The sequence below is a fragment of the Marmota flaviventris genome, chromosome 2 (genome assembly GCF_047511675.1).
Source record: "Marmota flaviventris isolate mMarFla1 chromosome 2, mMarFla1.hap1, whole genome shotgun sequence".
Lineage (NCBI taxonomy): Eukaryota > Metazoa > Chordata > Mammalia > Rodentia > Sciuridae > Marmota > Marmota flaviventris.
Window position 1 is genome coordinate 172989543 of NC_092499.1, and position 17047 is coordinate 173006589.

General features: G+C 43.6%; 1 protein-coding gene across 2 annotated transcripts in view; it reads left to right on the forward strand.

Moving 5' to 3' along the window:
- The window catches only part of Slc23a2 (solute carrier family 23 member 2), a 113196-nt gene extending 96789 nt beyond the window's left edge, over positions 1-16407 (forward strand). For both annotated transcript variants that reach the window (XM_071608773.1, XM_027920179.3), the window contains exons 12-17: positions 192-339; positions 1798-1903; positions 6612-6741; positions 7589-7726; positions 10240-10335; positions 11719-16407. In XM_071608773.1, the coding sequence (XP_071464874.1) occupies positions 192-339; positions 1798-1903; positions 6612-6741; positions 7589-7726; positions 10240-10335; positions 11719-11951 (851 nt within the window). In that variant the 3' untranslated portion in view covers positions 11952-16407. The remainder of the gene's footprint in view (positions 1-191; positions 340-1797; positions 1904-6611; positions 6742-7588; positions 7727-10239; positions 10336-11718) is intronic.
- The last annotated feature ends 640 nt before the right edge of the window (positions 16408-17047 follow it).

Here is a 17047-nt window from a genome sequence, read left to right on the forward strand (position 1 = left end):
CAGTCTTCACTGGGGCCCTCACTCAGTAACTTTCCCAGGCATTTGACATGTTCATCATTAAGATTTAAAAATACACTTTCCATGCAATTCAAAACCCGAGCAGATCCTGCAGGGTCCCCTGAGGTCTTGGTAACTTTTGCTGTTCCTCTAGGAAAGTGCATGCATCTTTCACGGTTGTCTTCCTTCCTCAGTTCAGTGGGGGCTGCCCACCGTGTCTGCTGCTGGTGTCATTGGCATGCTTAGCGCCGTCGTCGCAAGCATCATCGAGTCCATTGGTGACTACTACGCCTGTGCCAGGCTCTCCTGTGCCCCACCGCCTCCCATCCATGCAATAAACAGGTGCGTCCTTGAGAAGACCTTATTCTTCATCCAGGCTGTTGGTTTAGATATATGTGGAGGAGAAAGCAGGAGTTTCAGCATGAAGGCAGCCAGACGGCAGGACAATCTACTTATGGCCGTTTGTCTTTGGATTACTCATTGCCCCCATTTTCTGTCATTTTCCTCATCTGTAACCTTTCTACCTCCCAGTGACAATCAGACACTCTGGGAGACCACCATAAACCTGTAACTCACCAGAACAAATGCCAAGCATTGCCCTCATTGTTTACTTGGTTTTGTGTCATTTTGATATGTCTACTTTGATTTTTTTGTTGTCTGTTTTTCCCAACTATTCTTTTATTTTTTCCATGTAAATTCAAATTTTAGACTCTTTTGAATAAAACAGCCTCTTCACAGTTTATAAGGTTATTTCTAAATTGCAAAAATTCTGTCCCAATACCCTACCCACCCATTTGTCTGATTGGTTGCCACAATCAGAGGCATAAGAACACTTTTTTAAAAAAAATTTTTTTTTAGTTGTTGATAGAACTTTATTTTATTTATTTATATGTGGTGCTGAGAATCGAACCCAGTGCTTAACACATGCCAAGCAAGTGCTCTACCACTGAACCGTAGCCCCAGCCCCAAGAACACTTTTTTCTTGCATCTGTATTGGAAATCTTAGCAGCAGATTGTAATTATTCCAGTTTTATTAGTTAGATGCATTCCAGCTGCTCTTAAGAGGAGGCACTATGTGATCTATTCACAGTTACAGTTCATAGAAATAGGGAGGAAGATCAGGGAGAGGTGAAATTTGCAGGATCTAGAGGTTCATGAAATGTGGGGTTATACCCTCCAAACAGTTCTGGAAGTTGGTGGGGAATTGACCCTATGGAGGCTGCAGAGAAAAGGGAATAGTCCAGATCAGGTCCCCAGCCAGCTGCTGCTTCTCCAAAGGGATTGTGTGGTCTCTGCAGGGGTTTTAATTCCTGGTTTTCCATCTTTCTCTAATGGAGTTGTTGCATTTGATGAAACCTGCTTGTGGATCGATTCTTTTAAAAATTTCAGTGTTTACCAAATTTTGAAGTATTTTTTTCCTGAAGAAACTGGATTTTAATAGGAAAGAATCAGATTAGTAAGTTTTTACTTCAGTGGACAGGAAATGGCTTTATTGTCTGGCTAAAGTCCTTTGTTTTCATTTGATTTCAAAACACCTGTGTCTAATGTGGGATTTTTTTTTTTTTTTTTTTTTAGAAAGGGCTTTCTTAGAATCCATGAGCTCAGGGATCCTGTTGGAATACGGGTTCTATTTCAGCAAGTTTGGGTAGTGCCTAGGATTCTTCATTTTAATTCCTCCCTCCCAGGAAGTGCGGAAGCTGCAGATCTGTGGACCACATGTATGGGTTACAAACATTTAGAACCTGTTTGCAGTGTTTCCCCATTGAATGTTTCTCTTTCCCTGATTCCTTTACATTTTAGGGGGATTTTCGTGGAGGGTCTCTCCTGTGTTCTCGATGGCATATTTGGTACAGGGAATGGCTCTACTTCATCCAGTCCCAACATTGGAGTTTTGGGAATTACGAAGGTACACATATTTTTCTAATTAAATGATCGGGGCCACTAAGCGTTTATCCATTTCACGGGTTGGTTTGACCTCTGCGAGTTCCAACAAGAAGGGCTTGGGATTCTGAGATCATCTTCCTCCCACATCTCCCCTTTTCCCTTTGATGAGTTTCTGGAATGCTTGTTTGTTTGGAGGCAGGCCAGCTTTGGCAGGAGGAGCTTTTGGTGGGAGACTCTCGGGTGCTGTCATTCATTCTCATTCAGTCTACAAATACGCATCCTAGCAAGAGAAGACACTCATTAGTCAGCATAGCAAGTCAGTAAATAACAGTGTGTCAGCCAGGGAAGAGAAGAGGGGAGAACACGGGGTAGGGAACCAAGAGAAAGGGTTAGTAAGTATTAAATAGGGTGATCAACCCAGGCCTCACCAAGAGAATGACCCTGAATGTGGACCTCCAGGATGGAGGAAGGGAGCCTGCAGATAATCTGAGGAAGGACATTCCAGGAAAGGGTGTGGCCCGTGCAGAACAGTCTTCTGGAAGTGGAAGGTTAGCACCAAGCCAATGGGGGAGAGAATACAGAAATGAAGAACAGGTAACCAAAGGCCAGGTAACACAGGGCCTGTTGGTGTCCATAGACACTGGGGTAGAAGAGGGCACTTTAGGGAGCAACTTGATCTGATTTTGACTGCAGTGTAGAGGTTAGACCATGGCAGGGTAGAAACAGGGGACCAGTTAGGGGCGTCAGTAGTTCTAAATGAGAGGTAATGCCACTCAACACAGAAAAATAAGTGCATTTTATGTTAAAGAAGTAATACCGTTTTCAAACTCCAGTGGCAGAATCTTCCTCTTTCAAGTGAAATCTGATTCAGTGTCACAGTGAGTAATGAAGTTGAAGCAGGGCTTGAGTCCCAGTCCTACCCACTTGTTCTCCTCCCCACCCTACCCAACTCCACCCTAGCTAGACAACAGATTAGGAAATCTGGGACTGACCCACCCCAAAACTCCGTTTCCGAAGGAAGGATCCTGCTCCCAGGCCTTTCGACTTTATTGCTAGCAAATAAACTTTATATTCCAGTTGCCTTAGGCTAGAGTGCTGTTTGCCAGGATGTTGAGGAATACAGCTCAACCCACTAGCCATTCAGTGTTGTGCAACTAGAGACTGTTAAAACTGGTTCCCCATTCCTAATGGCCTGCGCGAATCACAGGTCCCTTCACCTGAGAACTTGGGGGCAAGCCCAGAAGCCTTCGAGACCTGTTTGACCTCTGTGAAATTAGGCAGGAGTGAATTTCCAAAGAAATCTTCACCCTAGCTCCTTGTAAGATTCTATAATCAGATAAAAAGAAACCATATACTAAGTTCCACTAATCTTGATTACAAATCCAGGTGAGAGGGAGCTGTGCACACATGCAGGGTGCATGCTTGGCTTGTTAGTTGTTTTTCCCCCAAGTTGATAGGGCTGGGCTAGAGTTCAGCTTCAGGTGTACTGATGACCCCCAGCTGCTGCCTGTTGCTTCCAATGCATGGCATGGGAGAGATGGCTGCCCAATGGGCACTTCCTGTAGGGTCATTCCTGAGGTCCTATTGCTGGCCGTGGTGAGAAGCAGGTGTGGAGCCCAGGGACTGAGGGAAGGGTCTAATGGCCACAGAGTGGGGCATAAGCCATGTTTCTCCTGAGTGCTGCCATGACCATGTAACTGGTCCCTAATAAGAAGACAGCGGTAAAATTGTTATAGATGGAGAGGGCAACTCTTGGAAGAATTAACAGTTTAACTAGCCACCTCCCTTTCTGGACCCTTTTAAAACACATTACATAACTTAGTCAAGGTCACTAAAGGAAGCAAGCAAAGTATTGTTCTACATCATTGCCAATGACTTAGGGAATTATTATCTTTATTAAAATTTGAATGGTGCCAGCTTATTCTGAAAAGGCACTCTGCCAGCACTTTTCAGTGAACTAATTGATGTTGTCCTGAATCCCTTTGCACCCAGACATCCAGGCTTCTTTCCCAGGCAAAGGCTGCGTCAAGTCAGAGTCACAGTGTCAGCTCTGGAATCCAATTTGTGTTACCCTGAATCTCAAGACTCAATTCCAGGAAAAAGGGTACAGTTGAGGTCATTTCCCATCTCTATTTGAGTAGGAAGGTGAGACTTGCAGCTCAGGAATATCTGTGTGTCAGGCCCCACAGCCTATGGGAAGATCCCCACCTGGGAGAAAGGAGGCTTGAGTTCTGTGCTATGACCTGCCCTTCATCCAGCTGGAGCCTTGGATAAGCCATTTCTCTGAGTAGAGTTCTGCTCTGTAGTCCTAGGGTTATGTGTCTGGATCTGTGTTGTCCAGTGGGGTAGTCAGGAGCCATATCTGACTGTGTAAGTTTAAACAAGTCAAAATTAAACACCGATTCCCCCAGTCACACTGACCACGTCTAGACTCCCGACACCTTGAGTGGCTTAATGGCTACCACTGGACAGCACAGCTGAAGGATGTATCCACACTCAGTTCTACTGGACAGTACTGATCCGGACCATTGAACCAGACTCCTTGTGGTATATAAAAGGACGGTCTGCGTCTTTCCTGTAGGCTCTGCCTCTACTTCTTGGCAACTGTGTTGTTTGCCGTCTTTGTTCAGTTATTGCATTCTCTATACATGGAATTGCTCACCTATCTTATTTAGAGTTGGGGTTACCTACCCTTGCTCTTCGCTAAGTGCATTCCATGTCTGTCCTTCAGAGGGGCAGCACTACATGGTGGGGAGGCGCTTTGGATTCCAGCTCCATTACTTAATCTCAGTGTGACCATAGGCAAGTTTCATTACCTCTCTGGTCTCCACACGCTTGTTTCTGAAGGTGTTGGAATCAATCACTGATGTAAAGCACTTAGCTCAGCCTCCTGGAGTGTAGCAGGTACACGGGAAGCTGTAGGTGCCCTCATTAGTGCTGTCTAGCCCTTGTTTTATTTCTAGAAACAGAGTAAACACTGTCTCTCTGGCTGTAGTATTCCTGGGAATTCACATATAGGCTAATCTCAGTTTGACAGTGAACTCTTACTCAGACCTCAAGATCATCTTCAAAAACTCTCCCAAACTCAGATTTCTTCCCTGCTACTGGACTGCCTCACAGTGGAACAGTGCAGTTATTTGATCACAAGCATGTGACTTATTCATCTTTGTATCTACCTGTAGTGCGTGCTGGTCACATAGTAGATCCTCAAAATGTTTTCTGAAAAATGCACCATTTTGATGATAAGGTCCTTATCATGTAATCAGAGCCAGGCACGAGTCATTTTGTTCGATTCAGCAATTTGTGTGGTCTTTCCCACTGCTTACTGGCTCTTTTAGGAGTGGGGAGGGGATGGATTGGGATGGAAGTAACTGGAAGCCAGTGTCAGCTGTGCAGACAGAGAGCCATCTTTTCACTCTTTTAGTGAAAGTTTAGGCTTTGATGCTTATCTAGCTGGCTCTGGATCCTTGAAGCTCTCAGGAGCTGGGGACTAGCACCATCTTCCACCATCTGTGCCACTAGTCACACATGCCTAATGAGCACTTAAAAGTGTGGCCAGTGCAAAGGAAGAATTTAAAATTGTGTTTCATTTTAATTGATCTATATTTCATTAACCACCTCACTGTAAGTCACATGTAAAGCCCTGTGGGCACTCCCCCAAATGTTTCCAAGACCTCTTATACCTAATTTACATCCTCAGAGTGTAGTCTCCAGGGAGGAGACAAAGAATAGGGGCCACCAGTACAAGCTTCGTGAGCCAGATACCAGCAAGAAACAGCCTCTAGAAAGCAGAGGCCAGGGTTAATAGGAAATAAGCTCATAACACAACTAGCAGAGAAGGGGCTCACCAGCAGGTGCGGCTTTGTTGAGAAGAGCCTGAGAAGTGTGCTTTATTTCCTACGCCCCAGAGGATTTAAGCAAGGGGCTGACATCCCCAAATCAGTGTGTTAGATCACTCTGTGACGGTGGGTGAAGGAAGGACCAGGCACCATTCAGCTATTTGAGGCATATCATGTCATTTAATCCTTAAGCAAAATCACAGGGTGAGCTGCATAGAGTAAGGATCTGAGACCCAGAGAGGCTGACTTGCCCAGTCATACATAGGTGGAGTGGGCATACACAATAGCTGTTGGGCTCGAAAATTCTGTACTCTTGGCCCTGAACTGTACCATCTCTCACTGGTAATAAGAGAGGTAGTTCCAGAATGCTGGAACTATGGTTTGTCTGACTCAGGGAGAGAGGTAGGGAAGATGGAATTGAGGCTTCTGTGCTTCCGCTGAGTTGACTAGGTAAAAGGTGGTACAAGGAAACCCAGGAAAGAACCAGAGTATAGCATCTGAGACCCCAGAGGGTCATCCCAGCCAATGACCACGTGTGAAGGCATTGGATACCCAAGACCTGAGCAAGGGTGACCCTGTTCAGGGAATGGAGAAGCAAGGGTTGGTCCCCAATCCCTGGGGCCACCTACCCACAGTCAAGATGAGAAGACTCAGCGGAGGAGGAAGGGAGAAGAATAGAGGGAGGATTGGAGATGGGAAGCTCTACTTGGGGGTGTCCTTATAGTAATTATGTTTGGAGTTCAATCACTGTTAGCTGAAGGTTTAACAAATAACCTAGGTTCTGCCTGAGGGTTCGGTCACATTTGCCTTGGGCCCTGGGAGGCTGGGCTGGAAATCATGCTGCTATAGGATGGCTGGCGAGCTCTTATCTGCCCTCTGATGTGTTCACAGGTTGGCAGCCGCCGAGTGATCCAGTATGGTGCAGCACTCATGCTTGGGCTGGGCATGATTGGCAAGTTCAGCGCGCTCTTCGCATCCCTCCCGGACCCTGTTCTCGGAGCCCTCTTCTGCACTCTCTTTGGTAAAATTCTACCTCCTTAATAGTGGGTGTCCCTCCCAGGCTCCTTTATCACATTTGTTAATTTTTAATAAGATCATGATGTTTTTGCCAACTCTCTTTATTAAAATTGAAGCTAACAATAAATTTGTATTTTAAAATATATTTATATTTTAAAATAATTTTAAAGTTTATTTCTATTTTAAAATATAAAAGATTATGTCTTTCAAACTGGGGTTGTGGCTCAGTGGTAGAGCACTTGCCTGGCACGTGTGAGGCACTGGGTTTGATCCTTGGCACCACATAAAAATAAATAAAGAAAATAAAGGTATTGTGCCCATCTACAACTAAAAATATATTTTTTAAAAAATTAAAGACTACATCACTCTCTAAGTTGAGTTTACATTAAAGGTAGAGCCAGCAATTAGAAAATTATGCTACAAAAATTAATTAAATATAGTCTCTTTAGTTAGAATTTCTAATTGATTTAGTTCAAATATCGTTCCTGTGAATGAACCATTTAAAACTGATCATTTTTAAAGGGAGCTCTGGATTTAATGGGTACACTATTTGGTTACAGTAATCAGGGTCATGACCAGATAATTTGAGTGTGTTCCCAATTTAATTGACTTGTTTGTGTAGAGAGGGAACCAGTTCCCGTCTCCATCTCCTTCATCTAAGGAAAATGTAGTGTGATGCAGATGTTTTGGACCAGAGACAGAGTGGTCTCATTCCACCCCCAGGACTCCTCCAGCCACTGCGCTGGTCTCCTGGTTTGTTCCTGATAGACAGAGAAAGGACTGCCATGAGTGACCCGTCACCATGCTGCAGGTGAACTTAATGGAACCTGTGTCTGGTGTTTTCTCTCTAGGAATGATCACAGCCGTCGGCCTTTCTAACCTGCAGTTCATTGACTTAAATTCTTCCCGGAACTTGTTTGTGCTTGGCTTCTCAATCTTCTTCGGGCTCGTCCTTCCGAGTTACCTCAGACAGAACCCTCTAGTCACAGGTAGGGAAAACAGGCCTTAAATCTCGGGGTGAGTGGGTGGCTGCATTCACGGCTCTTTTCCAGTGGGAAGAAGGCCTTGTGGCTTCGGGAGTGTGTTGCTGAACCTTCATCTTTGCGTTTTCCTGAATCTCACTCACTCTGGGCCATTTTTTCTTTGGAAGCCTGGGGCCTCTCACATAAGCCGACGTACATCTAACTAACAGGGAAGCTACGGTTTGTTTGTCTACCAGGACCCCCTAAGGGAGAATGCCTCTCTGTAAAATATTTTGATTTCTCAGACTAGTTCTGTATTAAGAGTTATAATTTCTTAGCCAGGTATAGTGGTGCATGCCAGCTACTTGGGACACAGGAATAGGGGGATGTCAAGTTCAATGCCTGGGGGCAACTTAGGGAGACCCTGTCTTAAAATAAAAATTTAAAAATGGGCAGGGGCTCAGTGGTAGAGAACCCTTGGGTTCTATCCCCAGCACTGCAAAAAAGAAAAAAGGTGTGTAATTTCTTAAAACTCAAGTTGATAGACTTTGAGATACGTGTTTTCCTACTGGGATTGTAGCTATTTTCAATTTAAAATTAACCTTTGTAACTTCTATTTTTAATATCCTGATGTTATGAAGAATGAACAAGGGAAAAACCGTCTTAAGAAGCAGCTATTGCTACTGATATTTTAGCAAACTCACAATTGATAACCATTCTTTGTATGTTTTTAGGTGAAATTCCCATATAAAATTAACCAATTTAAAATGGCATTTAATACATCCACAATGTTATGTGCAACCGCTACCTCTATCCAGTTTCTAAAACTTGTCATCATGCCACAGTAAAACTCCTTATTCCTTAAGCTGTTAACCTCCTCTCCCAGCCACTGGCATCCACCAATCTGCTTTTTCTGTCTCTGGGTTTACCCATTCTGTATATTTCATATAAATGGAATCGTACAATATATGACCTATTGTGTCTGTCTTTCATTTAGCATAATAGTTTCAAGATTCATTTGTGTTGTAGATGTTTAAATATTTCAGTTTTTATGACCAACATGTATATGCCATAATTTGTTTATCCACTCACCCGTTGATGAGCATTTGTTTCCATGTTTTAGCTCCTGTGACCATTGGTACACATGTACAAACACTTCTCATATATGATTATTATGTTCTGTAAAATTGCCTCAAACAGAATTAGCAAACACTGAACCACTGCTTCTGGGGGAATGTGGCCAGTACTACTATAACTCATGCCTGAGTGAATCTTACCTGATACTCACCCAGACTTCTTGTACTGAGGAACACTGGACAGCACTTCAGCACAACACTTGGTGATCATTTTAAATCACAAAATCACCAAGGAAAAGCACAAAGTGTGATAAACATGGCTTTATAGAGACTACAGAAAAGAGATTTATTTAGAGGAGAATTGAAAAGTGGGGTCACCTTGTTTGACTTCAGGTAGGAATATGTGTGTTGGGAACTCAGATTTTCCACTGTTGTGCATGCTCATGAGATGGCACGAGCACCAAGAGTGTTCATTTTGAGTTTACGGGTAAGTCTTAGTGCAATTCACAAACACAAAAATTGCAAATGAGGAGCACAGACTATAATTGTTAGGGTACCTGTTTTGAGTTCTTCTGGGTATATATCCAAGAGTTGAATTGCTGAGTCATATGGTAATTCTATATTTAACTTTTTGAGGAACTGCCGAACTGTTTTCCATGGTGACTGTACCATTTTACAATCTCATCAGCTATGTATATACAGAATTCCTTTGTTTACATGCTCATCAACATTTATTTTCTGTTGAAGATCATCATGTTTTAAGTGTAGAAAGTGTGAGAACTTCCTAATAGCATAGATATCCTTGCTGTGTTTTACATTTTAATCTGTCACATTTCATGGAGGATATCTTCATATCCAGTTGCTCCTGATTATGAAAAACAGCTAGGCTCTAATTAGTAACCCAGAATACTGAAAACTCTCGTATGATTATAGATACCACAGATATTTTTGTTGTCTTATTCATTATGCAATTTTTAAACTTTTTAAAAAGCTTTACAGCACTTATATTTTATTTTAAAAATCTATGGACAACTAGCAAGACCCTAAGCAAACCAAGGAGACCCTGTCTCTAAATAAAATATAAAAGGCTGGGGATGTGGCGCAGTGGTTAAGTGCCCCTGAGTTCAATCTCTGGTATCCCCCCCACTCCAAAAAAAAGAAACTATAAACAATGCTTTTACAGTGGCTTCATAGTTTGTTATAGGGTCAATGTCACTCTATTACGTTCATCTCCTATGCTCTACTGTTAGGACTTTTCCCTATGGAGGTATCGTTGGATTATTGTTGAAGTATTCATATTAGTTTAAAACATTAGTGGCAGAACTTTATTGATGTACAACTGGGAAACATACACTTTCATATGCTGTAGACCTGACTGGCAGAGTCGTGCCCACCCACTGCCCATTCCTGAGTCAAGGGCAGGCTTGCAGTGATGACCTCATGATGGTTTCTTTCTGCTTCTAGGCATAACAGGAATTGATCAAGTGTTGAATGTCCTTCTTACAACGGCTATGTTTGTTGGAGGCTGTGTGGCCTTTATTTTGGACAACACCATCCCAGGTATGTGGTGTGTATTGATCATGCTTACTACATGTGTGAGGGCTTTTTGTTGCTGTTGTTATTGTTTTGTTTTTTGCCAAACAAAAACAAGAAGCAGAAGCTGGTTGTGGTGGCATGCACCTGTAGTCCCAAGCTACTTGGGAGGCTGAGGCAGGAGGAATTGCTTGAGCCTTGGAGTTTGAGGCCATCCTGGACAACATAGTAAGACCTTGTTTCCAACATAAATAAAAAAGAATCAGGAAAAGTAAAACAGATCAAAGCCATCATTTATTAAAATTGTCATCTACCTAGGCATGGTGAAATATGCCTATAATCGTAACAACTCGGGAAACTGAGGCAGGAGGATCAAAAGTTCAAAGCCAGCCTCAGCATTTAGCAAGGCACACCCCTGGATTCAATCCCTGGTACCAAAAAATTTAAAAAAAGCAAAAAACTGCCTTCTAAAGCAGTTGAGATGATATGTGAATCTATTTTTGTTAATAAGTTGATTGACTTTGGGTCTGTCCACTGTGGCTTCCATGGACTCAGACTCATTGATACACTCTTGAGTTGCTGGTAACAGCCTGTGGTACCTCTCCCCCGGTCCCTGTTCTTTAAATGAATTATTCCTAAGGCGAACTTCCAGCCCACTACCGAAGGATGGTAGGCAAGGGCTGAGATCCGAAAGGCCAAGGTCAGTGATGAGACATAAGAAAACAGCTGTCCCTGCAGCATAGGAGCCCTCATGGGTGAGTGGTCCTTAAGAAGAACTAGGCAATAGACTTTCTGGGATGTGGTCCCACCTGAAGCCTTCTCAGTGTCCTAGAGATGGCTTCTACATGCTGCCTTCAAGGAAGAATGATGTAATGCTGCCTGATGTTCTACACAGGGAACCCCCAAGCAGTCTCTTGATTGAAGCATTTTGGAGAAGGATTGTTTTAAGGGGGGAAATTGCAAAGTCTTTAAGCCCAATACAAGGCTGGTGTCCCCCACTCCATACCATACCTAAAATAGAGCAAAACAGTATAAAATTTAGGTGCGTATAGTACTGACACTGTGGCCAAGGAAAGGTGTAATGTGGCTTGGGCCAGACTTTAGCCATCAACATCGACAATGTGGGACATGCAGCAGGTCAGGGACACGTAAAGACATCAGGAGGTCACTTAAATGTGGTGCAAGAGGGATAAGGAGGGGCTGGTGGTTCTTGGGCTTCGAGTCTGGGCACCTGGAGAACTGAGTACATTCAACTTCTCTGCTGTCATCCAGGCAGGTTTGATCTCTAGAACAGTGTTTGTGCGCATGCGCACACACACGTGTAAATAAAATCTTGAGTCTCATTCCTGACAGAAGAGTTAAACTAAGCATTCCTTTGTTTTATCTGTTGTGTGCATGTGTGTGTGACAGGTACCCCAGAGGAAAGAGGAATCAGGAAATGGAAGAAGGGTGTGAGCAAAGGGAACAAGTCACTCGATGGCATGGAATCCTACAATTTGCCATTTGGCATGAACATTATTAAAAAATACAGATGCTTCAGCTACCTACCCATCAGCCCAACCTTTGCAGGTTACACATGGAAAGGCTTCGGGAAGAATGAAAACAGCCGGAGTTCAGACGAAGACTCACAGGCCACAGTATAGCCCTAGCTGTGCCCTGTGGCCTGGCCGCAGTGAGGCAGTATCTGTAGTTCCTTACTGAGTAACAAGAAGTAAAGTATATGTTTGTATATCTACATTTACATCCTGCACCCCAGAGCTGAGACAGGTTGCACATTGCTTTTCTGTTGTGGGTAGTGATTTGTGTCTAATATGGTGTCTCACCTATGTCCTTATTTAAGCCCTTGACCTCTTGCCCTTTGAGAGTGTCCATTGCTGGCCATGGTCACTGAACTTGAAATTCCAGTTCTCCTGTGGGAATAGATGTGTGAAATCTGCAGCCGTTCCTTGTTCCTTCCTTGTAGTCCTCTCCAGTCCCTGCTGCTGGCTTTTCTACAGGCAGCCTCCAGGGTCCAGGGGTATTTTTGTCTCAGAAGCACTTAGACCCACTTTGTCTTCACTTGACCTTACCCTGTACCTTCAGAGACCTCCTGTGGCCAAGGGACATCAGTGTCCTTGCATTATCACAGCTGCCTGGTCAAGTGAGATTCTCTTGTCCCTGATACTCCTGTAGGGGGCTCTTGACCTGACTGACCCAGATGTGGGCATGCTTAACGTCTTTGTTCAATAATACAGATATTGAACCAACTCTGTTCAGGGGATCGAAAGGAAGGGAAAGGACCCTGAAGTCAATATTATCCTCAACTGTCCCTTCTCCCTGCCACCCTTTGGCCAGCACATTTCATACTGGCCTCTTCTAGTGGCTGAGACACCCTATTTGGCATTTGTCACTACTGGCTGGTGTGATGGGTACAGAGTGCCACACAGGGGCACCAGTCAGATACGTCTGTGGGCGTCTTGGCTCTCCTGTCATGTGGATGTTACTGTTGTGCGTGTCTGTAATTACGAGGTTTTATTCCTATTTAATGTTATAGCAGATTTTCGAAATCCAGTGTTTTTCCATTTGACCTTCTTCCCTTGCATCCTACTACTTGTCCTGCACCCCCCTATCCCCATTAAGAAAAGAACCAGCATTGTAAAGCTGTGGATACCATCAGGGAAGCTTGTTGTAATGGCTGTTAAGGCCAGTAACCATTGTTGTGGTTGTGTTTTGTATTGCTTGATAACCATGAAAGTGTAAATACTGTTATAATGCCTAATCTATTTATCAAAACTGACTACTGGACCAGAGCCCAGAAAACATGGGTCAAGTTACACGTGAATTTGTTTTGTGAAGAAGGGAAGTTGGGACAGGTAACAAACAGAACCCCCATATTGAATGGTCCATCATCCTGATAAATGCATTCTTCTGTTGCAAGTCATTTTTGGCAGATGTGGCTTTAAGGAGACTTGAAGGGTTGTCATAGTACTTGTCCACTGGATCTTGATTTTACAGAAAGGAAGGTTAGATTCCTTAGCCAAATATTGCCTTATTTATGTTGTTGCAGAAGACCATGAGAAAAGAACCTCGCAGGCTCCCTCTGTTAAGAGTTCTATTTTATAACACTAAATTCTTTCTGACAAAATGACTTCTGTTGGATTCAGTTTGAAGTTTTTCAGCCAAAGGAAAAGCCTGAGACATGAAGTAGTGACCTTGGTTCATGAGATTGTGCCTCTCACGTGGTCATTGACCTGGCTGAGCTTTGGGTGGCAGTGAGTGTTCCTGTTTCCCATAGTATAGTGTGGTTCTTGGTGGCCTGGTGTCCACAAGGTACATTTCTGTGCCCTCAGCCCCCAGGCTGACTTGACTGTCACTATAGCCCTCTTGACTCTGGAAGTTTTGGGCTTCAAGAACACCTCAGAGCCACTGCCTTGTTTTGCCAAAATCTTACTGCAGATTGAGTAAAGATCTTAGATTCTAAACTGCATTTAATTTTTGTATTTAAAAAAAAATGTTTATTCAGTGCATATTTACTTTAGAAGCACACTGGTTAATGGTTCCGAACATCACTCTTACCTTGGTAAGCCCCTGAGCCGGACGGCTCTCCTGCACTACGTTGCCCTAATATTCCTGTTTTTCTCAATATCGCCTAACTTCTCTGCTTTGAAAAATGGGGAGAACTGCTAAATATGTCATATTTTCAGAATCCTAGCTCTCTAAGGTAAGTCGCAGCAGCATATGTCCCAGGAAAGCCATCAGAACCATTGATAATTCACACACATTTCCCTTCAGCTTGACTGGGCATCTCCCCTCCTGGTGAGTTCCACTCGGGGTGTGGGCCTCTGAACACCTCATTGGGCCAGATTATATTGTGATGCTTCAACTCTGTTGGTCTGGGGGAAGGTCCCCAGCAAGCATCCACATGGCAAAGGAAGTCCTGTGCCCACACTTGCCATGGGAGACAGTTTCCACCCTCCTTCTTCCATTGAGGCCAGCTCTGATGTTCTAAGGAAGGAGAGAGGCGACAGGTGGTGGGAGATCAGATGCCCCCAGTGAGTCTGGTAGTTTCTGCACAGCCTTGAGTGATTGGGGTTCCTTCATCACTAGTAAATCTTGCACATAGAATGCATAAGTACTCAAACCATTTTAGGAAGCAGTCCTCCTGCTAGCAAATGTGTCACAGAATGAAAGTCTATAATTGAAAGGAATAGGGATATATTGTTCTGCTTGAAACCCTGCCATACCTGAAGGGGAGGTTTTGAATACAGTGGTCACCTATGTTCTGTGCCTGGTATCCTTCTCTTGCACATTTGTTGGCCTGCATTGTGGGGCTGTGCACTGCTGTGCTTCATTTTGCCAATAGAATGTTAACAGAGTATTTTAGATGTGAATGTTCTTGTAGGGCATTCAGTCTCTTAACTTTGCAGTGACCACCTGTCCATCATTTTCACCTGCCTGGGTCCCTGAAGGAAGGCATTTGTGTTGGCCATGGAAGATAGAAATAGCATTTAACAGATAGGAGATGCTGACAGATTCACAAATGGGGAGACCCCTCCACAGGTCCAGAAAATACTGGGGAATGGCTCCAGTCTTTGTGATTTCATTCTCATTAGGGAGTTAAATTTAGATTCATGGATACATTTGTTTTCAGAATCTTCCTTAAGAGGGTTTTCCAGTGTTAACTTTTAGTTTCTTGGGATTGATTAAGGCAAGAGAAGTGGCTTTACCAGACCAGCTAAAATGAAGCATCGCGGGTCCCGATGGTTTCCTATTTTCATGGTAACAAATTCACATGCAAAATTTGCTTTATACTGTAGAATACTGACTTTCACGACAACTTGGTTTATGCATGAATCTCGCAGTATTTCCATATAGTAAAATAACATTTCTGCCCAGGATAATAGTCACAGTTTTCCAGGGAGGGAATGATATAATTTTCATGACAATGTCATGTGCTTATAGAATTTCTCCATTGATGAATCTCTAGTATTGTGTGTATACTTTATTTACCCATATGTATATTTTATGACCATGAGCTAAGTTGTAATTTCTTTCATTCACATCCCTGCTGAGATATTGATAACTAGCAACTTAGTTTTAAAGTTGGCGAGTCCAATCTTCAGTAATACCAGTGCCACAAGAACAGACAGGCCAGACAGAAGGTGAATAAGGAGCAGTGGCAGAAGCCTCATTCCATCTGGCCGGAGGAGAGACAGTATCGGCAGGTGGTTGTGCTTGGGCTGTACACTTGGCTGCAGGCCTGGGGTGTCCTGGGAAGGGTCGGCGTGAGGGCCTGCTGTGCACACCCAGCCACACCCAGGCAGCTCCCGCGCCTGAGTGTTCACAGAACTCCCGTCTCCAGGAAACTGACCCTTGGCTTCAGAGAAGAAGCTGGGGTTTCACATGCTGCATGTTGTCCTCTGTCCCCTGTGATTTGGACACAGAGAATAGGACATCTCCTACCCTCTCCTCCTCCTACAGTCAGAACCCAAGTAGTGCAAGAAGGCTGCCTGTGTCGCCAGTTTTCAGCTTCCACCCCTGGGTCCCCGCAGCCCGGCAGTGCTGGCCTCCCGTCAGCAGCCTCGCAGACATTCCCGTCCCTTCAACAGGTTGCTGTTGACTGTGCCTCTTCATCATTCTGACATCCAGCGTCCGTAGAATTGCTGTATGTAGTTCCAGGCACTTTGGACACCCTTACCAGCATTGCCACTCGACTGACAGTTCAGACAAACACCCTTTTCTGTTCGTTCCTAACAACCTTTGTTTGACACATTAATAAATTTCTGACTGTTCCTAAAACAGTGGAGATGCCTGTATTTTCCTTGAGTTTTTGTGACTGACTTTGCCTATATACCTTTCTGGGATTTTGTTTGTTTTTTTATTTTGCATACCGAGGGTATTTGGGGTGGGGTTGTTTTTTGAGATGTGTAATTCTTTTATGGAGTTTTTAAAAAAGAATTTTCATATTGTTTTTTCTAACATGGCTTCATTAAACGTTTAAGTATTTTAAAAATATGTAATATTTGGACCAGATGTTGTGAATAATAGTAGAGATAAAGCTATTTTATTCTGTATTTTTAAAACTGTTCCGTACAAATAAAAGCTCTCCTGGATGCCGTTTTGCTGTTTGCATGCCTCCTCCTTTGGCCAGTGTTTAAGAAAATTGTAATTTGTTAAAAGCCATCAACGAGGCAAGAGAAATCAGCTTATAAGAAATTTAGTTTAGCCAGGCACAGTGGCACAGACTTGTAATCCCAGCTATTTGGGGCTGAAGCAGAAAGATCTCCAGTTCAAGGCCAGCCTTGGCCACTTAGCAAGACAGGCTCAAAAGACGGGCTGGAGATGTGCTAAGGGGTAGAGTGCCCCTGGGTTCAATCTCCAGTACCTCCCCCCCCAAAATCTTATCATTTTTTTCTCTATTGGTTTCTTTCTGCGATTCTGACTTTTCCATTTATACTGCATCTCTTAGATCTGTTTTATATACTGTCACTCATTTTCTCTTTCCATTTCCTCAAAAGAGTCTGGAAGAATTTCCAGAGCAATTATCTGACTCACCAACTGTTTTTTTTAATTTTTAAAATATATGTATTTTTTAGTTGTAGTTGGACACAATAACTTTTTTATTTATTTATATGTGGTGCTGAGGATTGAACCCAGGCTCCCGCACATGCTAGGCGAGAGCGCTATTGCTGAGCCACAACCCCCTCCCCCTCCCCAACCCCAGTTCCAACCTCTTGCTCCTGTGTTTAGTCATTTTCAA